Source organism: Salmo salar, chromosome ssa21 (genome assembly GCF_905237065.1).
Source record: "Salmo salar chromosome ssa21, Ssal_v3.1, whole genome shotgun sequence".
NCBI lineage: Eukaryota > Metazoa > Chordata > Actinopteri > Salmoniformes > Salmonidae > Salmo > Salmo salar.
Window position 1 is genome coordinate 46,605,442 of NC_059462.1, and position 26,936 is coordinate 46,632,377.

A 26,936-nucleotide genomic window follows, 5' to 3' on the forward strand; every position below is an offset into this window, starting at 1 on the left:
AGATAGATAGGGGTATAGATGCTGGGATAGATAGATAGTGGTATAGAGAGATAGTGGTGTAGATAGATAGTGGTATAGATAGATGCTGGTATAGAGAGTGGTATACCTAGATAGTGGAATAGATGCTGGTATAGATAGTGGTATAGATAGATAGTGGTATAGAGGGTGGTATAGATAGTGGTATAGCTGCAGGTATAGATAGTGGTATAGATATATAGTGTTATAGAGAGTGGTATAGATGCTGGTATAGAGAGTGGTATAGATAGATAGTGGTATAGATGCTGGTATAGATAGTGGTATAGATAGATAGTGGTATAGATGCTGGTATAGATAGTGGTATAGATAGATAGTGGTATTGAGAGTTGTATAGATAGATAGTGGTATAGCTGCAGGTATAGATAGTGGTATACAGTGAGGGGAAAAAGTATTTGATCCCCTGATGATTTTGTACGTTTTCCCACTGATAAAGAAATTATCCGTCAATAATTTTAATGGTAGGTTTATTTGAACAGTGAGAGACAGAATAACAACAAAAGTATCCAGAAAAATGCATGTCAAAAATGTTATAAAAACCCTTGTTGGCAATCACAGAGGTCAGACGTTTCTTGTAGTTGGCCACCAGGTTTGCACACATCTCAGGAGGGATTTTGTCCCACTCCTCTTTGCAGATCTTCTCCAAGTCATTAAGGTTACGAGGCTGACGTTTGGCAACTCGAACCTTCAGCTCCCTCCACAGATTTTCTATGGGATTAAGGTCTGGAGACTGGCTCGGCCACTCCAGGACCTTAATGTGCTTCTTCTTGAGCCACTCCTTTGTTGCCTTGGCCGTGTGTTTTGGGTCATTGTCATGCTGGAATACCCATCCACGACCCATTTTCAATGCCCTGGCTGAGGGAAGGAAGTTCTCACCCAAGATTTGACGGTACATGGCCCCGTCCATCGTCCCTTTGATGCAGTGAAGTTGTCCTGTCCCCTTAGCAGAAAAACACCCCCAAAGCATAATGTTTCCACCTCCATGTTTGATGGTGGGGATGGTGTTCTTGGGGTCATAGGCAGCATTCCTCCTCTTCCAAACACGGCGAGTTGAGTTGATGCCAAAGAGCTACATTTTGGTCTCATCTGACCACAACACTTTCACCCAGTTGTCCTCTGAATCATTCAGATGTTCATTGGCAAACTTCAGACGGGCATGTATATGTGCTTTCTTGAGCAGGTGGACCTTGCGGGCGCTGCAGGATTTCAGTCCTTCACGGCGTAGTGTGTTACCAATTGTTTTCTTGGTGACTATGGTCCCAGCTGCCTTGAGATCATTGACAAGATCCTCCCGTGTAGTTCTGGGCTGATTCCTCACCGTTCTCATGATCATTGCAACTCCACGAGGTGAGATCTTGCATGGAGCCACAGGCCGAGGGAGATTGACAGTTCTTTTGTGTTTCTTCCATTTGCACCAACTGTTGTCATCTTCTCACCAAACTGCTTGGCGATGGTCTTGTAGCCCATTCCAGCCTTGTGTAGGTCTACAATCTTGTCCCTGACATCCTTGGAGAGCTCTTTGGTCTTGGCCATGGTGGAGAGTTTGGAATCTGATTGATTGATTGCTTCTGTGGACAGGTGTCTTTTATACAGGTAACAAACTGAGATTAGGAGCACTCCCTTTAGGAGTATGCTCCTAATCTCAGCTCGTTACCTGTATAAAAGACACCTAGGAGCCAGAAATCTCTCTGATTGAGAGGGGTTCAAATACTTATTTCCCTCATTAAAATGCAAATCAATTTATAACATTTTTGACATGCGTTTTTCTGGATTTTTTTGTTATTCTGTCTCTCACTGTTCAAATAAACCTACCATTAAAATTATAGACTGATCATTTCTTTGTCAGTGGGCAAAAATACAAAATCAGCAAGGGATCAAATACTTTTTTCCCTCACTGTATATACCAGCATCTGTACCACTATCTATACCTCTATACCAGCATCTATACCCCTCAAACTCAACTCTGGACCTCGAAGCCAGTTCCACGAGATTTTTTCATTGTTCTCCTCTAATCAGGGACTGAGTTAGTCCTGGAACACCAGGTGGGTACAATTAATTATGAGGTTGAACAGAAAACCAGCAGCCTCCGGACCTCGTAGGGTTAGAGTATACCTCTATCCTTTCCTCTATACAGTGTCTTAAGAAAGTTTTCAGACCCCTTCATTTTTTCCACATTTTGTTACATTACAGCCTTATTCTAAAATGTATTTAATTAATTGTGTTCCTCATTAATCTACACACAATACCCCATTATGACAGAGCTCCAGAGTTCCTCTGTAGAGATGGGGGAACCTTCCAGAAGGACAATCATCTCTGCAGCACTCCACCAATCAGGCCTTTATGGTAGAGTGGCCAGACAGAAGCCACTCCTCAGTAAAAGGCACATGACAGCCCACTTGGAGTTTGACAAAAGGCCCCTAAAGGACCCTCAGACCATGAGAAACAAAATTATCTGGTCTGACGGAACCAAGATTGAACTCTTTGGCCTGCATGCCAACCGTCACGTCTGGAGGAAACCTGGCACCATCACTTGGTGAAGCAGGGTGGTGGAAGCATCATGCTGTGGGGATGTTTTTCAGTGGCAGGCACTGGGAGACTGGTCAGGATTGAGAGAAAGATGAACGGAGCAAAGTACAGAGAGATCTTTGAAGAAAATCTGCTCCAGAGCGATCAGGACCTCCGATTTAGGATACCTGCTGTTCTCTTGTATAACACCTGGACAGCTGATGTTCTCTGGTATAACACCAGTTGATTTAGGACCCCTGGACAGCTGACGTTCTCTGGTATAACACCAGTTGATTTAGGACCCCTGGACAGCTGATGTTCTCTGGTATAATAAGTTGATTTAGGACCCTGGACAGCTGACGTTCTCTGGTATAACACCAGTTGATTTAGGACCCCTGGACAGCTGATGTTCTCTGGTATAATAAGTTGATTTAGGACACCTTGACAGCTGACGTTCTCTGGTATAACACCAGTTGATTTAGGACCCCTGGACAGCTGACGTTCTCTGGTATAACACCAGTTGATTTAGGACCCCTGGACAGCGATGTTCTCTGGTATAATAAGTTGATTTAGGACACCTGGACAGCTGCAGTTCTGTTGTTGCTGTAGTTACTGATTTGTCATCATACTGATATTTAGACAGGCTGAAAGATCCACAACTACAGTAAGACAACCCAATAACAATTTTCCTTTGGTTGCAAATCCGCATTGTCGGTAGACCTACCTGCTTGTCTCACAATGCATCTCCTGTTCGGTCTTTAAAGTAAAAAATAGCTCTCAGAGCAACAAAGCTTTGCTCCCGGAGAACACGTACTGTGAGCAGACAGGGAGTATGTTTCATGTGGTCTCTAGGCGTATAATTAGGGGTGAAGCAGCTGTGCTCTGATAGAGAGATGGGGAACACCTGTGTGTGGGTGACACTGCCTTTTCCTTTAGTGACCAGCAGAGGGTGCTGATTCGCCCACCCTCCCTCTGGCCCAGACCAATGAAGAAGTGGTGTTGCTGACCAGCTTTGGATCAGTCTGGACCAATCAAAACAAGCCTACTGATTAAAAGCCTGAACAAAGTCTTATCTGACATTAAAGCCTTATCATGAATCTCATCAAATATCCAGGAATTAATTCTTCTCTTAGAATTTGAAATAAGAAATTAGAAAGTTGTGCCAAACATCAGGAGATGTTTGGCACAACTACTGTACTGGTGGGCAACGATATGTGTGATGGCTTTGATATTTAGCTCAATTCACACAATACAAATCAGATGTGATTATCTTATCATTTATTCTGTCAGGTCCCAGTAACCTGCACTGCACAAATATTTAAGAGAGAGTATCAAGCACATATAATAAGGGTCTCACCGTGTACACTATGGGGACATGATGTGAACTTTAAAAGGGACACATTTAAATGGCATTACACAAGTCTAGATTAGGGCGCCTGTTTTAATTGCAGCTGTGCTTTGAGAAGCAGGGCCGGATAATAGGAGCTGACAGACATATGCCATGGGTCCTGTGATCACCATTAAATTACAAATGCTGTGTATGCTCCTCTCTCCTCTGCTATCCCTCCCATTCATCTACACTGTGATTGACTGCTTTATTTCAGGAACAACTCCATTAGTTATGTTTTGATGAGTGGTCGTTAGTCATAGAAAATAATTGAAAGTAATCATCTCATCGTGTGTGTGTGTGTGTGAGTGTGAGTGTATGTGTTTGTTTGTTTGTTTAACCCCTAAAACTGAATCTTGAAATTGGAGAAGAAAGGGAGACTTTTTCCAATGTGCTTGTGGTTTCCTACAACGTATCTGATAAAACCAAACTCAGTGCTCGTATTCAAAGGCTTCTTTTTAATTTCCAAATGTGTCTGAGACAGGCTCCATTTGCATAGAATATAAAAAAAACAGATACTCACAGACGGCTGCAGTTTGGAGTTGGTATTTAGGATGATGCTCATTCAAAGACTTGAATAAAAACACTTGAATGCATCACACAGGCACACGTATGCACAAACAACTCAACATAGCATCACTTATTGTGTGCGTACTTCTTTCATGATAACTGTGCAGTAAAAGTTAATGGACGAATCAGAGCACAAAATACCCTCCTTTACTATTATGGATTTACTAATTCACTAAAATACAGTTTAGTTACTGGGTTCAAACTGACAGAAATAATAGTGATATAGTTAAGCAATAAGGCCCGAGGGGGTGTGGTCTATGGCCAATATAGCAAGGCTAAGGGCTGTTCTTATGCAACGCGGAGTGCCTGGAAACTGGCCCTATACCACAGACCCTCGAGGTACCTTATTGCAATTATCAACTGGTTACCAATATAATTAGAGCAGTAAAAATACATGTTTTGTCATACCCGTGGTATACGGTCTGATACACCGCGGCTGTCAGCCAATCAGCATTCAGGGCTCGAATCACCCAGTTTATAATAAAATATAAATTATATCCCCTTTTTAAATGACTAACACTTTAACATAAGGTGTACATCCTCCCTATTAATAATATATTACAGTAATACTAGCAACTCGCTCCAAGCTTTAGGCACAGTAAGTCCTCTTGTCTGTTTCATCCATAGCTGTAGATGAAATGTCCCTATCACTTCTTCTGCAGGCCGAAGATCTCTGGGCTCTCAATGAGGATGAACTCCACTATCTGGTTCTGATAGACCATGTTAACCGCCATGTTCCCACAGTCCAACTCAGGCCACATGAGTGTCGGGCCAAACACAATGCTGATGCCTTGGGTCGACATGAGGTTCTTCTGCGAGCACGTCAGAATCCTGCAGAGAGAGAAGGGTTCAATTATCTGGGAAAATAAGAGTTTGAAACAATGGGATAAATTCATAAAAAGTCATGAAACAAGATTGGTTTTTCAAGTCAACATCAATGATTATCACAAAAAGAGATCTCATTTTCACTGGATGATGGTGGATAATTTCTACATACATTCACCAGATTTGTCAGCAAGGCAGATTTTTACCCTTGAATGGCCCCTGTTGAAGGCATCTCCTATTTCAGTATTGGCAACACTGTATATAATTTGTGCACCCAGCTTTGTGTATTCAAAGGTCCAGGTTCAGCCACAACTAAACCGCTCACTTCATACCACACGTTCAGCACCGGCAGTGAACTGAAGAACATCCATTGACTCTATGTATCTGAATAGGGAAAGTTACTAAATCAATCTGGATGGAGTTTCAGTGTAGAGATGTCTGGAGAATCCTGGGTATCAGGAAATCAAGAAGAAAGGGCCTCCAGAGTGGCACAGTGGTCTAAGGCAATGCATCTCAGTGCTAGCTGTACCACTAGAGATCCTGTTTCGATCCAGGCTCTGTCGCAGCCGGCCGCGACCTGGAGACCCATGGGGCGTCGCCCGGATTGGCCGGCAGGGATGTTCTTGTCCCATCGCGCTCTAGCGACTCCTGTGACAGGCCAGGTGCAATGCACGCTGACACGGTAGCGAGGTGTACAGTGTTTCCTCCGACACATTGGTGTGGCTGGCTTCCGGGTTAAGCGGACATTGTGTCAAGAAGTAGTGCGGCTCGGCTGGGTTGTGTTTCGGTACCCCAGTGACCCGCTTTTGTTTTACTTTACAGATTGCCTCGCCTTCTTCCTTTGCCATAATCCATCAGAAATATATTCCATTATCTTGATATGAGCAGTACGCTATGCAGTACGCTATGCAGTACGCTAAGCAGGGTGCATATAAGGACTACTTTCCGGGGTAAAGCACAGAATACGTGATAGTATTTTTGAGAAGCATTCTCCCTGAGCTGAGCCTTGGCTCTGGGACAAAGACGCCAAGTAGGCCCAGGCAGGGGGACTCACTCCGCTCCTCTCTCTACTCCCTCCGTGGAGGAGACTGCCACCCACAGGCCTCTGGGCCCATTATGGAGTGAGGCCTGGAATGGGATGGAAGGCCTGTGGCATGGGGCGCATCTCCAAGCTGTCTGTGGGCTCTTGACGAAGCGTTCTGAGGTGGGATAGGGTCCCTCCATGCTCAAAACAAATCCACACACGGCCTCTCAGCTGATAATTGCATCCAAAAGGTATTGTCAAAGTGCCAGGCTGGTCTGCTCTGCTCTCAGCGCTCTGCTGCGGCGTCTGAAGCTGGTCTTTTGGAAAGCCCTAAATTATGTTATCTATGGCTGAAATATATATTTTTAAATTATTGTTAAATAATAAAAAAGAGCCTGTATATTTTCCAGCGTCACAGCGGCGTACACATTTAGTGAACATGTATTATAAAAAAACATAGCATTTTTTTTGCTTTTTTTCAGTATATGGAGTTAGTATTCTTTGTGACAACTACCTAAATAGTTCAGTCAACATAACATGTAGCTGTTGTAAAGGCAGATATACAGGTATGCAAGAGAGCAATCACGATAGGCATTTCAGACGGACTGACATTCACACTAGAGATAGTCTGTCTAAACAGATGATTTTAGTGTACAGTCTACGGTATGTCAATAAAAAGCTTCTCTGAAAAGGTCAGGATCAGGCTGTACCTCACCAATGGAAAAATGTCTCTAAATCGTTAATCGTATGTGATGGTCAACATCTTGCTCTGCCATATGTCATTATAATATCGACCCGGCGTGGGCATGTGGCGTGGGCACATGCCATGCATACTTCTCAACCTCATTACGGATAGAAAGGCCTGACGATGATCCAACCTGACATCATGAATATTTATCCTCATCTCACTTTGAGTAAACATTATATATACTTGTCCATAAAATATGCTATCATGATACTGTGTCAGAGCGAATGTGTAGTGATGTAGCCTTGTACTGTGGTAGTTTATGTATAGAAGTAATGCAATAGTAGTAATAATAGTGGTCGTAGCAGCAATAACAGAGTAGCTAGTACTGAACAGTGTCTACCAGTGCCATAATGCTATAAGTTACAAAACGCTGACGTTTTGGACTATTGTGGGAAAAGTGCCATAATTGATTCCAGACGTGAACTCTTAAGTTCACAGGTGGGAACGTAATTGCAGGAAGTCAAATTCCCTGGCACCTATTTATCAATGCTACCAAAGCATAACTACAGTACAGATTCACTCTCACCACATGCATGGGCCATCAGAATTTGTGTGAAGATCTATTTAAGGGGATGAGTGACAAAAACAGAGTTTACTGAATGCAAATAATTGAGCATGTGGATGACAATATGATGAGTGAGTGCTTTTTATTTGACCTTGTAAATACAGTTTTAATTGCCTGGCAAATACAGTATCTATTCATGCAGTTGATATGCTGTGTGTATGTCTGTGTGTTGTGTGTCCATGTGACTAAGTGTTTTGGGGTGTGTCTCAGAGTGAAACCCGATTACAATGTGTACACACCATCATTTCCCATTTATGTCTGCAATTAAACTCAGCCCTGTGCCTGTGTACAGTACATCACTGTTCTCTGCCTGTCTGACCATCCACGTTTTAATATTAGAACACTGCGATGATCTAAGGGTCTGGATTTTCATAGCCAATGGTTCACTAATGATCTCAAATAAGGCCACTCAATTATTCAAGTAATTCCACTGTATATTCACAGGAGGAATAGATCACCTAGCTAAGCTCTGTATGGTCATTCTGACACTGCACAATGGAAACTGCTATAAGTTAGTGTTGAAATGCTTACTCTAGCTAGCTATACTCTTACTCTCCTCCTCCTCTGACCATGCTGATTACTATACCTACTACCTCTACTACTATTACTACCACACCTACCAACACCACCACCACCACTACTACTACTACTACTACTACTACTACTACTACAACTACAACTACTAATACTACGACTACCACCACTACTACCACCACAACTACTGCTACTACAACTACAAATACTACGACCACCACCACTACTACTACTACTACTACTACTAACACCACTACCACCAGCACCATCACTACTACTACTACTACTACGACGACTACCACCACTACTACTACCACCTCTACTACCACGACCACCACCACCACCACTACTACTACCTCCTCTACTACTGCCACTACTACTACCACCACCACTACTACTACCACCACTACTACTACCACTACTACTACTACTACTACAACTACTACTTCTACACTACTACTACTACTATGACTACCACCACTACTACTACCTCCTCTACTACCACCACTACTACCACCACCACCACCACTACTACTACTACCACTACTACTACTACCACCACCACAACCACTACTACTACTACCACCACTACTACTACCTCCTCTATTACCACCACCACTACTGCCACTACTACTACTACCACCACCACCACTACTACGACCACTACCACTACTGCTGCCACTACTACTACTACCACCACCACCACCACTACCACCACTACTACTACTACTACCACCAGTACTTGTATTACTACCACCACTACTACTACCACAACCACTACTACTACTACTACCACTACTACTACTACTACTACTACTACTACTACCAGTACTTGTACTACTACTACTACCACCACCACCACTACTACTTCTACCACTACTACTACTACTACTACTACCACTACCACCACTACTACTACTACTACTACTACTACTACTATTACTACTACTACCACCACCACCACTACTTGTACTACTACTTGTACTACTACTACTTGTACTACTACTACTACTACTACTACTACTACTACTACTACTACCACCACCACTACTAATATTGCTACTACCACCACTACTTTTACTTCTACTACTACCACCAGTACATGTACAGTACTACTACCACTACTACCATTACTACTACTACTACTACTACTACCACTACTCCTACTTCTACCTCCACCACTACTACTACTACCACCACTACTTGTACTACTACTTGTACTACTACTACTACTTGTACTACTACTACTACCACTACTACCACCACCACCACTACTACTACTACTACTACCACCACCACTACCACTACTACCACCACCACAACGTGTACTACCAGTACTACCACCACCACCACCTCTACTACTACTACCTCCACTACGTGTACTACCACTACTACTACTACTACTACTACTACTACTACCACCACTATGTGTACTACCACTACTACTACTACTACTACTACTTCCACCACTACTACCACCACCACAACCACTACTACTACTACCATCACTACCACTACCTCCTCTATTACCACCACCACTACTGCCACTACTACTACTACCACCACCACCACTACTACTACTACCACTACTACTACTACCACCACTACAACCACTACTACTACTACCGCCACTACTACTACCACCACCACCACCACTACTACCACCACCACCACTACTACGACCACTACCACTACTGCTGCCACTACTACTACTACCACCACCACCACCACTACCACCACTACTACTACTACTACCACCAGTACTTGTACTACTACCACCACTACTACTACCACAACCACTACTACTACTACTACCACTACTACTACTACTACTACTACTACTACCAATACTTGTACTACTACTACTACCACCACCACCACTACTACTTCTACCACTACTACTACTACTACCACCACTACTACTACTACTACTACTACTACCACCACTACCACTACTACCACCACCACTACATGTACTACCACTACTACTACCACTACTACCACCACCACCACCACTACTACTACTAACACCACTACGTGTACTACCACTACTACTACTACTACTACTACTTCTACTACCACTATGTGTACTACCACTACTACTACTACTACTACTACTACTACTACTACTACCACCACCACTACTACTACTACTACCACTAATACCACCACTATGTGTACTACCACTACTACTACTACTACTACTACTACTACCGCTACTACTACCACCACCACTACTACTACCACCACTACATGTACTACCACTACTACTACTCCTACTTCAATCTCCACCACTACTACTACTACTACTACCACCACTACTTGTACTACTACTACTACTACTTGTACTACTACTACCACCACCACTACTACTACTAACACCACTACGTGTACTCCACTACTACTACTACTTATACCTCCACCACTACTACTACCACCACTACTTGTACTACTACTACTACTACTACTACTACTACCACTACTACCATTACTACTACTACTACTACTACTACCACTACTCCTACTTCTACCTCCACCACTACTACTACTACCACCACTACTTGTACTACTACTTGTACTACTACTACTACTTGTACTACTACTACTACCACTACTACCACCACCACCACCACTACTACTACTACTACTACCACCACTACTACCACCACCACTACGTGTACTACCACTACTACCACCACCACCACCTCTACTACTACTACCTCCACTACTACTACTACTACTACTACTACTACTACTACTACTACTACTACTATTATGTGTACTACCACTACTACTACTACTACTACTACTACTTCCACCACTACTACCACCACCACAACCACTACTACTACTACCATCAATACTACTACCTCCTCTATTACCACCACCACTACTGCCACTACTACTACTACCACCACCACCACTACTACTACTACTACCACTACTACTACTACCACCACTACAACCACTACTACTACTACCGCCACTACTACTACCACCACCACCACCACTACTACCACCACCACCACTACTACGACCACTACCACTACTGCTGCCACTAATACTACTACCACAACCACCACCACTACCACCACTACTACTACTACTACCACCAGTACTTGTACTACTACCACCACTACTACTACCACAACCACTACTACTACTACTACCACTACTACTACTACTACTACTACTACTACCAGTACTTGTACTACTACTACTACCACCACCACCACTACTACTTCTACCACTACTACTACTACTACCACCACTACTACTACTACCACCACCACCACCACCACCACTACTACTACTACTATTACTACTACTACCACCACCACCACTACTTGTACTACTACTTGTACTACTACTACTACTACTACTACTACTACTACTACTACCACCACCACTACTAATACTGCTACTACCACCACTACTTCTACTACTACCACCAGTACATGTACAGTACTACTACCACTACTACCATTACTACTACTACTACTACTACTACTACTACTACTACTACTACTACTCCTACTTCTACCTCCACCACTACTACTACTACCACCACTACTTGTACTACTACTTGTACTACTACTACTACCACCACCACCACTACTACCACCACTACTACTACTACTACTACTACTACTACCACCACTACCACTACTACCACCACCACTACATGTACTACCACTACACTACTACCACCACCACCACCACTACTACTACTAACACCACTACGTGTACTACCACTACTACTACTACTACTACTACTACTACTTCTACTACCACTATGTGTACTACCACTACTACTACTACTACTACTACCACCACCACTACTACTACTACTACTACTACCACTACTACCGCCACTATGTGTACTACCACTACTACTACTACTACTACTACTACTAATACTACTACCGCTACTACTACCACCACCACTACTACTACCACCACTACATGTACTACCACTACTACTACTCCTACTTCAATCTCCACCACTACTACTACTACTACTACCACCACTACTTGTACTACTACTACTACTACTTGTACTACTACCACCACCACTACTACTACTACCACCACTACGTGTACTCCACTACTACTACTACTACTTATACCTCCACCACTACTACTACCACCACTACTTGTACTACTACTACTACTACTACTACTACCACCACTACTACTATTACTACCACCACCACCACCACTACTACCACCACCACCACCACTACTACCACCACTACTTGTACCACTACTACTACTACTACTACTACTACTACTACTACTACTACTACTACTACTACTACATGTACTACCTCTACTGTTACTACTCCTGCAGAAAACAAAATCAGACTTGAAATACTGCACACCCAAACATTACATAAAGACTTGTCAGTAACACTGCAACTGACACAATGATTTCATAATCCCATGGGGGCATGCACCGCTATCAGCAGTGAGTGTCCAGCCTACCGTACCCTGAGAGGTGACCAGAGGGCACTCATGATTTGATCTGACGAAGGGTTGATATCTCCTACATGAGCTGACGTGCATGGCCCAAGATGCCAATGGTAATTAATTAGCATCTCATTTCGCCAAGCAGGGCATGACAGAAAATGGGAGCTGGACCATGATGGCGTCCCTCCTACCCTCATTCCTCCTCCTCCTAATTGGGTCAGGATCATTGACTCCTTCAGGATCATGAGACAGATAATAAATTGAGGTGAGGAGGAGATGAGAGGAGACTGGGCCTGGGAGCAGGAGGAGGTGGGGTGCGGAGGAGAGGTGACGCGGGGTGGTCTATGGCTCGGAGGTTGAAACTGTAAGCGTCAGTCTCGTAAAGTGAACAGACAGTGCCCCATCTGATCTGAACTAAAAATACCCCATGGGACCAAACATTTGTTCAAGTGTTGAAAAGTTTCCAGTGAGCATCTTCTCAGTGCACTGTGGGTACAAAACACTGCATGGGAAAATGGCAGTTGAGAGCCAATCATAAGAGCTGTCCTAGACAGATCTATGCCATCCATTCTGCTCCAGAAGCACCCGTTGTCTCGGCTGTGGCTTCTTACTACCCCTAGAGACGTTACATCCAAAGGTTTGTTTTCCACTCAGCAGTAAGGTCATCAACAATTGAAAGACAGAAAACAGACCCATGGATTTTTTTAAAGCCCTTGTAGTAAATGGTACCATGAACAGCAGTGCAAAAAAAAAAAATGAAATAGGAGAATAAATAAGATAATAAAAAATAGGAGAATAAATAAAAAAATGTGAAGGTACCCTTCAGAGAATCTGCTTTCCTTGACCACATCATCACAATTCAAGTACACGGCTCCATATTGAAGTGAGCCCCCGTGGATTACGGAGAAAGAGGAACACTGGTTCCACACAAGCAGAGAATGAAGCCACAACAAAGCAGTGAAAAATTTTCATAGACTTTTGCATTTACTGAAGGCACGGTCAACCCAGCCAAGACCGAAATAAAACTGCTCAGTGAAGTCTTGGATGACAAACCACTCTTAATTTTGGAACAAAAGTCGTTTAATGTGGGAGGCAGGGACACACACATTAACACATTTTCTCCACAGGGCCTTTTTGTAATCTCATTTGAAATCTTTGATGAGGAAACATGCTGATAAGTGTTTTTCAGATTTAACTCTGTACTCGCATTCTTTTCTTCTAATTGTCTTTAGAAGATTTTCTCAGTATCTCCTCTCTTTCTCTCCTCTCGCAATCTCAGAGAAAATATAATATACTATACCTGGTCCTCTCTTTGGCAGAAAAAAAGGCAAATAATAACTAAATAAATAATTCACAGATGATCCTAATTAACTGTGGTCTGCTGTGTAATTTAGATTGGGGACACGCACCTAGAAACAGAGAGTGGGACTGGGAGTGAAAGCAGTACAGAGCGAGAGGGAGAGAGAGAAAGAGGTGAATAACATTTAAACCACATCAGAAGGTGGAGGTGTAGCTGCCAAAGTCCTGGATCTGGTCCCTAGGGGCCCCTTCTCCTGCCATTCTGTCACATGACATCTTCTGGCTTAATAATTTGCAAGGTGAGAGGACAGGGGGAAGTCATTTTGTGGCGGGGACAGACTTGGAGGCACTGCCTGGGATTTACTCTGTCCCCACAATCCCCTTGCAGTGAAACCGTTTGGGCAAAACAATGCGTCAGTAACTTTACTTCACTTATCCTCATAAAATCTGTCAATGGACTATTATTCAACATATTATCTTATGCAAAACTGCATAAAGGAGCTGCAGGAGAAGGAAATAGGACTGGGAAACGTAAACCCTTTATTTAGGTGTGTCATTGCTGTAAGAGAGAAAGAAAGAGATAACAAAAGAGACAGAGAGAGAGAAAGAGAGACAGAGACAGAGATTCTTCGGGGGTATCTCTGTAGGCGATTCTGCATGGGGATATGAGTGAGGGACTAATTGAGGGACCTGGCATTCGGAAGCAAACAGACAAACACACACACACCCGTCCTCTGCTGCAGCCAAGGGGTATGTTCCAGTTAGGGAGGGGCTCATCAATCTAAAATGATTCATTTGGCCTCCTGTGTGGGGTGGTAAATATGGGTAAGATGGGAGAGAACACCTCTCCTGGGACATGGGTTTAGCCATATGGCCCCTTTAGCCTGGCCAGGACTGTCAGAGTGGACCGAGGCCAGGCAGGCAGCACTGAGGTCATTTCCCCCTTCCCTGTACACATGGGGCCAGGATGCTTCGGTCGTGTGGGGGAAGGGGGATAGGAGGGTCATATAAACTTTCTACCGAGGTTGATGTTTTAGTCTGACCCTCTGTTGTCAATCAGATTTTTAAACACTAATAGATAAGATACTTTATGAGTTCTATCAGTAGCTATTGTAGTACCATTCGCCTGCTTTATTCTACAAATCAAATCCAATGTTATTGGTCACATACACATATTTATCAGATGTTATTGCGGGTGTAGTGAAATGCTTGTGTTCCTAACAGTGCAGTACAATGCATCCGAATTCTGGACATTAAAAAAACAACATGTTGCGGCAGTGCTCCAATGGCATGAAAGGCTGTGAACTTACGTCTGCAGGTGTCTGAAGAGTACTCTCATGGTGTCCTGGTTGGGTTTAGGGAGCTGAAGTACTAGCTTCTTCATCACCTGTACCTTCTGTTTGCATTCCTTCGTCTCTGTTCAGAAGGAAGAGTTTGGGGAATAACACTATAAAGATTGAAAATCCAAATGTAGATGTTTGTCTGATTATACACATTCAATTCAAGAGTTAGTGAGACTTTACATTGTGTGTTAATGGATGATCATTATTGTTATTACTGGAAGCCATTAGAGCCTTAGTGTTACTGAAACACAACACTTAATGGCTGACCAATTAGCTGTCCCACGGGAATGTCCTGGTCTCCAACCCTTCAATGGGATGTCAGATGGGCCCTTACCCATAATGCGAAACCCTTAGAGAGACAGTAAACTGTTTGGTGACATTGTATCTGATTTATGACCTCTATAAATTGGTAGAATCCATCATGTTATGATGGCTGATGGGTAACACTCCTCTCCTGATAGTGTATGCAGGACACTGTGCTTTAATAGGTTAAAAGAATACACCAATGAACTCTCTCAAACACTGTGCATGTGTTTCAATGAGAATGGTGAGACTTTATTTGATTGCAATCAAACAAAAATAGAAACCTAATACATTGGTCAGATGAGTTAGATAATCCCAGAGAGAAAATCCTTGATGATTTAGTACTCATAGGGGGCAGGCCAGGCGGGGACGTCAATACAACCAACCCAGAGATCAAGCTCATTTTCCACCCCAAACTAATTTAGCGTGTTAATCTGAACAGATGTTTGCTTGCTGTAATGCTATTCCATTTAGGAACAGTTGGGGAAACATGTGAATGTGTGTGTTTCTGTAGTTAGCTAAAGAGGGAGAGAGTGAAAGAAAATAACTGAAAAACAAAAAAACCCTGAAAACTGCAACAGTCAGTAACACATCTACAGTCAGTAACAGTCAGTAACACATCTACAGTCAGTAACACATCTACAGTCAGTAACAGTCAGTAACAATCAGTTACACATCTACAGTCAGTAACAGTCAGTAACAGTCAGTTACACATCTACAGTCAGTAACACATCTACAGTCAGTAACAGTCAGTAACACATCTACAGTCAGTAACAGTCAGTAACACATCTACAGTCAGTAACAGTCAGTAACACATCTACAGTCAGTAACAGTCAGTAACAGTCAGTAACACATCTACAGTCAGTAACAGTCAGTAACACATCTACAGTCAGTAACAGTCAGTAACACATCTACAGTCAGTAACAGTCAGTAACAGTCAGTAACACATCTACAGTCAGTAACACATCTACAGTCAGTAACACATCTACAGTCAGTAACACATCTACAGTCAGTAACACATCTACAGTCAGTAACAGTCAGTAACACATCTACAGTCAGTAACAGTCAGTAACACATCTACAGTCAGTAACAGTCAGTAACACATCTACAGTCAGTAACAGTCAGTAACACATCTACAGTCAGTAACAGTCAGTAACACATCTACAGTCAGTAACAGTCAGTAACACATCTACAGTCAGTAACAGTCAGTAACACATCTACAGTCAGTAACAGTCAGTAACACATCTACAGTCAGTAACAGTCAGTAACACATCTACAGTCAGTAACAGTCAGTAACAGTCAGTAACACATCTACAGTCAGTAACAGTCAGTAACAGTCAGTAACACATCTACAGTCAGTAACAGTCAGTAACAGTCAGTAACACATCTACAGTCAGTAACAGTCAGTAACACATCTACAGTCAGTAACACATCTACAGTCAGTAACAGTCAGTAACACATCTACAGTCAGTAACACATCTACAGTCAGTAACAGTCAGTAACACATCTACAGTCAGTAACACATCTACAGTCAGTAACACATCTACTGTCAGTAACAGTCAGTAACACATCTACAGTCAGTAACACATCTACAGTCAGTAACACATCTACAGTCAGTAACAGTCAGTAACACATCTACAGTCAGTAACACATCTACAGTCAGTAACACATCTACAGTCAGTAACACATCTACAGTCAGTAACAGTCAGTAACACATCTACAGTCAGTAACAGTCAGTAACACATCTACAGTCAGTAACACATCTACAGTCAGTAACAGTCAGTAACACATCTACAGTCAGTAACACATCTACAGTCAGTAACAGTCAGTAACAGTCAGTAACACATCTACAGTCAGTAACAGTCAGTAACACATCTACAGTCAGTAACACATCTACAGTCAGTAACAGTCAGTAACACATCTACAGTCAGTAACAGTCAGTAACACATCTACAGTCAGTAACACATCTACAGTCAGTAACAGTTAGTAACAGTCAGTAACACATCTACAGTCAGTAACACATCTACAGTCAGTAACAGTTAGTAACAGTCAGTAACACATCTACAGTCAGTAACACATCTACAGTCAGTAACAGTTAGTAACAGTCAGTAACACATCTACAGTCAGTAACAGTCAGTAACACATCTACAGTCAGTAACACATCTACAGTCAGTAACAGTTAGTAACACATCTACAGTCAGTAAGCAGCAGCAGCTGAAAAATGAGCTCCTACAAATATTGAAATTTACATGGTTTTTAGAGTGAAGTACATCGGAAAAAAGCAAAAGAAAACTGCAAGACTGAATAGGAGAAAAAACAAGCAACAAACAAAGAAGATAGGCTTTTGAAAAATAACTATTTTTCATAAAATTGTAGTTATCTTAGCAAGCTGAATTGTTTACCAGTTGCTAAGCAGTTGCTAGGGACTCTTTTGGAAGAAGCTAGCTAGCTAACGAAGGACAACAAAGAATATCTAGTTAACAGAAGAAAAGAAAGAGAAAATCAGGACAGAAGAAAAAGGATATCAAAGTGAAACAGTTCTCTAAAGACACAGGAGACAATAATACAAGAAACAACACTTCTGTAGCTTGTCAACTATGTGTCTGTCTATCCCTGTTCTCTCCTCTCTGCACAGGCCATACAAATGCTTCACACCGCGTGGCCGCTGCCACTCTAACCTGGTGGTCCCAGCGCGCACGACCCACGTGGAGTTCCAGGTCTCCGGCAGCCTCTGGAACTGCCGGTCTGCAGCCAACAAGGCTGAGTTCATCTCAGCCTATGCTACCCTCCAGTCCCTAGACTTCCTGGCGCTGACGGAAACATGGATTACCACAGATAACACTGCTACTCCTACTGCTCTCTCTTCGTCTGCCCACGTGTTCTCGCATACCCCTAGAGCATCGAGCCAGCGGGGTGGTGGCACTGGAATCCTCATCTCTCCCAAGTGGACATTCTCTCTTTCTCCCCTGACCCATCTGTCTATCTCCTCATTTGAATTCCATGCTGTCACAGTTACCAGCCCTTTCAAGCTTAACATCCTTATCATTTATCGCCCTCCAGGTTCCCTTGGAGAGTTCATCAATGAGCTTGACGCCTTGATAAGTTCCTTTCCTGAGGATGGCTCACCTCTCACAGTTCTGGGTGACTTTAACCTCCCCACGTCTACCTTTGACTCATTCCTCTCTGCCTCCTTCTTTCCACTCCTCTCCTCTTTTGACCTCACCCTCTCACCTTCCCCCCCTACTCACAAGGCAGGCAATACGCTTGACCTCATCTTTACTAGATGCTGTTCTTCCACTAATCTCATTGCAACTCCCCTCCAAATCTCCGACCACTACCTTGTATCCTTTTCCCTCTTGCTCTCATCCAACACTTCTCACTCTGCCCCTACTCGGATGGTATTGCGCCGTCCCAACCTTCGCTCTCTCTCTCCCGCTACTCTCTCCTCTTCCATCCTATCATCTCTTCCCTCTGCTCAAACCTCCAACCTATCTCCTGATTCTGCCTCCTTAACCCTCCTCTCCTCCCTTTCTGCATCCTTTGATTTTCTCTGTCCCCTATCCTCCAGGCCGGCTCGGTCCTCCCCTCCTGCTCCGTGGCTCGACGACTCACTACGAGCTCACAGAACAAGGCTCCGGGCAGCCGAGCGGAAATGGAGGAAAACTCGCCTCCCTGCGGACCTGGCATCCTTTCACTCACTCCTCTCTACATTCTCCTCTTCTGTCTCTGCTGCTAAAGCCACTTTCTACCACTCTAAATTCCAAGCATCTGCCTCTAACCCTAGGAAGCTCTTTGCTACCTTCTCCTCCCTCCTGAATCCTCCTCCCCCTCCCCCCCTCCTCCCTCTCTGCGGATGACTTCGTCAACCATTTTGAAAAGAAGGTTGACGATATCCGATCCTCGTTTGCTAAGTCAAACGACACCGCTGGTCCTGCTCACACTGCCCTACCCTGTGCTTTGACCTCTTTCTCCCCTCTCTCTCCAGATGAAATCTCGCGTCTTGTGACGGCCGGCCGCCCAACAACCTGCCCACTTGACCCTATCCCCTCCTCTCTTCTCCAGACCATTTCCGGAGACCTTCTCCCCTTCCTCACCTCGCTCATCAACTCATCCTTGACCGCTGGCTACGTCCCTTCCGTCTTCAAGAGAGCGAGAGTTGCACCCCTTCTGAAAAAAACCTACACTCGATCCCTCCGATGTCAACAACTACAGACCAGTATCCCTTCTTTCTTTTCTCTCCAAAACTCTTGAACGTGCCGTCCTTGGCCAGCTCTCCTGCTATCTCTCTCAGAATGACCTTCTTGATCCTAATCAGTCAGGTTTCAAGACTGGGCATTCAACTGAGACTGCTCTTCTCTGTGTCACGGAGGCTCTCCGCACTGCTAAAGCTAACTCTCTCTCCTCTGCTCTCATCCTTCTAGACCTATCTGCTGCCTTTGATACTGTGAACCATCAGATCCTCCTCTCCACCCTCTCCGAGTTGGGCATCTCCGGCGCGGCCCACGCTTGGATTGCGTCCTACCTGACAGGTCGCTCCTACCAGGTGGCGTGGCGAGAATCTGTCTCCGCACCATGCGCTCTCACCACTGGTGTCCCCCAGGGCTCTGTTCTAGGCCCTCTCCTATTCTCGCTATACACCAAGTCACTTGGCTCTGTCATATCCTCACATGGTCTCTCCTATCATTGCTATGCAGACGACACACAATTAATCTTCTCCTTTCCCCCTTCTGATAACCAGGCGGCGAATCGCATCTCTGCATGTCTGTCAGACATATCAGTGTGGATGACGGATCACCAGCTCAAGCTGAACCTCGGCAAGACGGAGCTGCTCTTCCTCCCGGGGAAGGACTGCCCGTTCCATGATCTCGCCATCACGGTTGACAACTCCCTTGTGTCCTCCTCCCAGAGTGCTAAGAACCTTGGCGTGATCCTGGACAACACCCTGTCGTTCTCCACTAACATCAAGGCGGTGACCCGATCCTGTAGGTTCATGCTCTACAACATTTGCAGAGTACGACCCTGCCTCACACAGGAAGCGGCGCAGGTCCTAATCCAGGCACTTGTCATCTCCCGTCTGGATTACTGCAACTCGCTGTTGGCTGGGCTCCCTGCCTGTGCCATTAAACCCCTACAACTCATCTAGAACGCCGCAGCCCGTCTGGTGTTCAACCTTCCCAAGTTCTCTCACGTCACCCCGCTCCTCCGCTCTCTCCACTGGCTTCCAGTTGAAGCTCGCATCCGCTACAAGACCATGGTGATTGCCTACGGAGCTGTGAAGGGAACGGCACCTCCATACCTTCAGGCTCTGATCAGGCCCTACACCCAAACAAGGGCACTGCGTTCATCCACCACTGGCCTGCTGGCCCCCCTACCTCTGAGGAAGCACAGTTCCCGCTCAGCCCAGTCAAAACTGTTCGCTGCTCTGGCACCCCAATGGTGGAACAAGCTCCCTCACGACGCCAGGACAGCGGAGTCAATCACCACCTTCCGGAGACACCTGAAACCCCACCTCTTTAAGGAATACCTAGGATAGGATAAAGTAATCCTTCTAACCCCCCCCCTTAAAAGATTTAGATGCACTATTGTAAAGTGGTTGTTCCACTGGATATCATAAGGTGAATGCACCATTTTGTAAGTCGCTCTGGATAAGAGCGTCTGCTAAATGACTTAAATGTAAATGTAAGTAACACATCTACAGTCAGTAACAGTCAGTAACACATCTACAGTCAGTAACAGTCAGTAACAGTCAAAATCACATCTACAGTCAGTAACACATCTACATTCAGTAACAGTTAGTAACAGTCAGTAACACATCTACAGTCAGTAACACATCTACAGTCAGTAACAGTCAGTAACACATCTACAGTCAGTAACACATCTACAGTCAGTAACAGTCAGTAACACATCTACAGTCAGTAACAGTCAGTAACACATCTACAGTCAGTAACACATCTACAGTCAGTAACAGTCAGTAACACATCTACAGTCAGTAACAGTCAGTAACACATCTACAGTCAGTAACAGTCAGTAACACATCTACAGTCAGTAACACATCTACAGTCAGTAACAGTTAGTAACAGTCAGTAACACATCTACAGTCAGTAACAGTTAGTAACAGTCAGTAACACATCTACAGTCAGTAACAGTCAGTAACACATCTACAGTCAGTAACAGTCAGTAACACATCTACAGTCAGTAACACATCTACAGTCAGTAACAGTTAGTAACAGTCAGTAACACATCTACAGTCAGTAACAGTTAGTAACAGTCAGTAACACATCTACAGTCAGTAACAGTCAGTTACACATCTACAGTCAGTAACAGTCAGTAACACATCTACAGTCAGTAACAGTCAGTAACAGTCAGTAACACATCTACAGTCAGTAACACATCTACAGTCAGTAACAGTTAGTAACAGTCAGTAACACATCTACAGTCAGTAACACATATACAGTCAGTAACAGTCAGTAACACATCTACAGTCAGTAACAGTCAGTAACACATCAACAGTCAGTAACACATCTACAGTCAGTAACACATCTACAGTCAGTAACACATCTACAGTCAGTAACAGTCAGTTACACATCTACAGTCAGTAACAGTCAGTAACAGTCAGTAACACATCTACAGTCAGTAACAGTCAGTAACACATCTACAGTCAGTAACAGTCAGTAACAGTCAGTAACACATCTACAGTCAGTAACAGTCAGTAACACATCTACAGTCAGTAACAGTCAGTAACAGTCAGTAACAGTCTAACATATATACAGTCAGTAACAGTCAGTAACACATATACAGTCAGTAACAGTCAGTAGCATATATACAGTCAGTAACAGTCAGTTACACATCTACAGTCAGTAACAGTCAGTAACACATCTACAGTCAGTAACAGTCAGTAACATATATACAGTCAGTAACAGTCAGTAACACATCTACAGTCAGTAACACATCTACAGTCAGTAACAGTCAGTTACACATCTACAGTCAGTAACAGTCAGTAACACATCTACAGTCAGTAACAATCAGTAACATATATACAGTCAGTAACAGTCGATCCATCTGTTGGCACCTGCTACCTGGTAGAGATGACAATAACCTCTTATTTCCTCTTCCCTCCCTGTGCTCAACATCCTCTAATCTCCAGGGGAAGCCACAGGTTAGGGGTAACACTGATGGCCTAATGGAGTCTACTCAGCACTGCTTCTTCTGATTACCCCAGGTTGTTAGCAGACAGAGCCGCAGAGCGAGGCGAGGACAATGTTTGGCCCCCTGTCTGTTGTACCGTGGAGGCTCCCCTTGAGCACGGCCAGAGCAGATGTCTGCGTGTGCACCGAGCTGGCACAGGCAAAGGTGGCAGATGCCCGCGTCGGGTGCCAACCCCCGCCAGTTGGGCACAGATGGACAAACACTTTCTGGAAAAGAGAATAGGGCCCCTGACATTCTGCTCTAGGTGAGCATGGCCTGAGCCACGCTCTGTTCTGTCTCTGTCTCTGTTCTGTCTCTGTCTCTGCTCTGTCTCTGTCCTTGCTCTGTCTCTGTTCTGTCTCTGTCTCTGTTCTGTCTCTGTCTCTGCTCTGTCTCTGTCTCTGTTCTGTCTCTGTCCTTGCTCTGTCTCTGTTCTGTCTCTGTCTCTGTCTTTGCTCTGTCTCTGTCTCTGCTCTGTCTCTGTCCTTGCTCTGTCTCTGTCCTTGCTCTGTCTCTGTCCTTGCTCTGTCTCTGTCTCTGCTCTGTCTCTGTCCTTGCTCTGTCTCTGTCTTTGCTCTGTCTCTGTTCTGTCTCTGTCTTTGCTCTGTCTCTGTCTTTGCTCTGTCTCTGCTCAGTCTCTATGGGAGCTTTTCCTGTCACTCTCTCTCAACAAAGTTCTCCTGTTTCGTTTTTGTCCTCTGTATCAACTATGACTGGAAGTTATCACTGAGATTATCCTAAGTGACTTAAAATGAGAGTTTAGTAGACACATTGAAATGGATCAGATTATATATCTGTTAAGTACACTTTCTAAGAGGCGTCTGCTGCTACCTAGCTAATCAATAGAAGGCCTCACCCTAAAATGTTTAATTTAGTCTCCATAACTGGCACAAAGGACATGATTCATTAATGACTTTGCCGTTGGTGGCTGACATATTGGAGATGCCCCTCAGCTCACCATTGTGGACAGATGGAGAGGACAGTGTCATTAATATAAAGCAGGCTGAAATGCCCTGTTAGGATTATAGTATCTGAATGTGCTGATTCACTCCAATGTACCACACCCTGTAACATATAGCCTGACCTGTAAAGTCACACAGGGTCATGTTGCATGGTACTGATTGAGCACGGAAGCTAGTTGAATACAGGGCAGCATTTAGTGCAAAAAAAACGGTGTGTAACTTTCAATTAATTGGAAACTGTGCTGTTCTGAAGGACATTTGAAAAATGGGGAGGGGTTGGATTATGGGTTGGGGAACGCTGTCAGCCCTTTACATACGCCACTCATTGCTTCAAGCCACACCCACCAAACAGAGCAAATGTACCTCAAAGTCTGTTAAAAAAACCATTGAAGAACGTTTTGTAGGAATGTGTCATTCAGTACAAAATGTCACGCAACATAGCAAACGTTTAATCGGACTGAATGCACCCCAGGCAATACTGCTCTTCACACAAACGTTCAAAACCTTTAGATAATTTTCAGCCTCCTTATAGATTAAGTTTTGATTATTTAATTGATGGAGCTGACTCATTGTGGTACCACACAACACTAAATGTGGTACCATTTCATGGAAGACCCAGTTTTCTTTTGTTGACGAATCCAATATTGTTATAGATCCGGCACCGACAGGAAAGCAAAGTCTCTCAATGATGGGAAGCATCTCAAGGGAGACAGCGTACCCCACAGAAGACTAAACGAACATTAGTCATGTCAACTTTAGTCCCCGGTTGGAGCATTAGGAAGATTTTGGGAACCTAGAGGGGATTAAGTCATTTATGACTTGTTATGAAAAGAGAGCATTACAACTCCTCATCCAGGTCTGCATACAACACAAACAAACACTGGTGGTCCAATGTAATTCAATACTGGATGGGGCGTAGCCCATGGAACAGTCACTTTCCAGAACAAAGATTGAAAAGTGATTGAGGTGTATGGATTGGAACAAGAAGGTAAGTGCCCCCAACATGTTTTCTTTTCTCTCTGTAAGTAGAGGTAATAACCTACAATATAGCCATTTTTTTTATTATTTCATAGTTACTTTCATATTGTATCACTAAAACAATTACTTCCAACTTCCTGCACATTTTATAGACAATTACTGCGAGAAAAAATAAGAAACCTGTACACTGCTCTTGCTTGTATTCCTGTTCTTTATTAAGCTTTACGTATTGGCCTCAAGGCCTTAACAAGCTCTGACGAAGGCCTTGAGGCCAATACGTAAAGCTTAATAAAGAACAGGAATACTAGCAAGAGCAGTGTGCAGGTTTCTTATTTTTTCTCATCTTATTCAATTGTTACCATACACCTGCAATAAAGAAAGCTCAGATCGCCGTGTGCCTTTTGAACTTTGAATAGGCAATTACTGCAGAACAGCCTTAAGTGTTTCAATCGGTTACACAGTGACTAGATACAAATTCACTACCTAAACCGCTGTGCATTTAATCCCATTAACAGGGAAACATAATTTGTTTCAGGAAATCTAGTTTAAAAAAAAAAACTATTTTCCAGCCAGGCGTAGAGTGTGGCATGGATCACCAGAACTCTGTCAGGGCAAATATTATCAGAAAGCAAATAATCCTGGAAGTTGTGATTGAGATTGTAAATGGATCGCATGAGTTTGCTTTTGGTTAATGAATAACAAAGTCTTAGAAGATCATTGAATGCCCCAATTTCATAAAAAGGTAGTATATTGAATTATCTTGATCAAACGTCAAATTGAATTATGAAGAAATGTTATTCTCAAACTGAAATATTACCATATAAAGAGGTCTCAGCACAATAGAACAGAAGTGCAAATTTTGAGACAGTTTTTAATAATTTGTTAAATTTTTCATTGCATATTCATGGTAGTGCTTTGCACCACATTCCCCAATTTCAGAAAATACAAACATAATTAATACTCATTATGAACACAGATCACACGTCAAGAATCAATCTGTGATTACGATGAGCTCTCTGTATAAGTCTCTCTCAATAAGTCAGATAACAGAAAGAAACCATAGACTGTCATTCTAGTCAGAATAACTCCTTGGTAAAGGGCTTGTAAGGCTCTGGGCTCTCTGCTTGCCTTTCTGGGATGTGCACTTTGCATTTGAGTTAGAATAAATAATGACAGGATGTCCTAAATCTTTCTGTTAGTTTTGTTCTACCGTAATGGTGATTATTATCTGAACTAGGCCAGGTCAAAGTATGTGCAATTATTCATTTACAAATGTTGTGTCTCTTTGAAGCTGGAGAAGTGGTGTGTCACCCAAGATGACCTGGAACTAGTGCTGGACGTTAACATTTTCCAATGAAGATCCTGATGAAATAGGCATCTGATGAACTGACCCAATTATAGCCTGGACCGTTTGCAGAATGTAGGATATCACCATGATAACCATTTACAAACAAGTACCAAACATTAAAAAGAGGAATATGATTCTCTTAAGTTTGTCATATACTGTACATCCAGTTTTGTCGCCCTAATCTACAGTATTATCATAAATACAAAATCCTCATTGGTAAAGTTATTGCTTAAGTGGGTGAATCAACTCCTACTGAGACAGAATACATTCTCTTGATTTTCTGTGCAGAGCTGTTTTCCGCTGTGTTGTTTGTGTTTTTTGTGTTAGTATAGTGACTAAATCAGAGCTGTGTACTAAACTGTGCTAGCTACTTAGTGATGAGAAAGTCCCTGGCTTGATGGAGATGTGAGGCGAGGAGCAGCTTACAGACTTCCCTCCACTCTTCTCCTCCTCTGGGTTGCGCAGTTACTAACTCACATGACTCCATTTCCATGGTTACTGATGGCACAGACAAGGACCCAACAACTTGGGAAAACATGCATTTTTTTCCTAATTAGCATTTTTGAATTAACAGAAGAAGATTTTAAAAGGTTGCTGGTCATCAATTACTGGGAGCAAAGAATGGAATAAAATCTGTACATGTTAAAAGAGGTCAAATCTGTTTCAACAGATAAAACACAGACAAGCATACTGAGAGTTTCAACAGATATAACACAGACAAGCATACTGAGAGTTTCAACAGATAAAACACAGACAAGCATACTGAGAGTTTCAACAGATAAAACACAGACAGGCATACTGAGAGTTTCAACAGATAAAACACAGACAAGCATACTGAGAGTTTCAACAGATAA

General features: G+C 43.3%; 1 protein-coding gene across 2 annotated transcripts in view; it reads right to left on the reverse strand.

Moving 5' to 3' along the window:
* Positions 1-4,363: 4,363 nt before the first annotated feature.
* rhg15 (Rho GTPase-activating protein 15) overlaps positions 4,364-26,936 on the reverse strand; it is a 72,208-nt gene continuing 49,635 nt past the window's right edge. For both annotated transcript variants that reach the window (XM_014165510.2, NM_001140026.1), the window contains 2 exon segments: positions 15,274-15,379; positions 4,364-5,326 (listed from right to left, as the gene is read on the reverse strand). In XM_014165510.2, the coding sequence (XP_014020985.1) occupies positions 5,143-5,326; positions 15,274-15,379 (290 nt within the window). In that variant the 3' untranslated portion in view covers positions 4,364-5,142.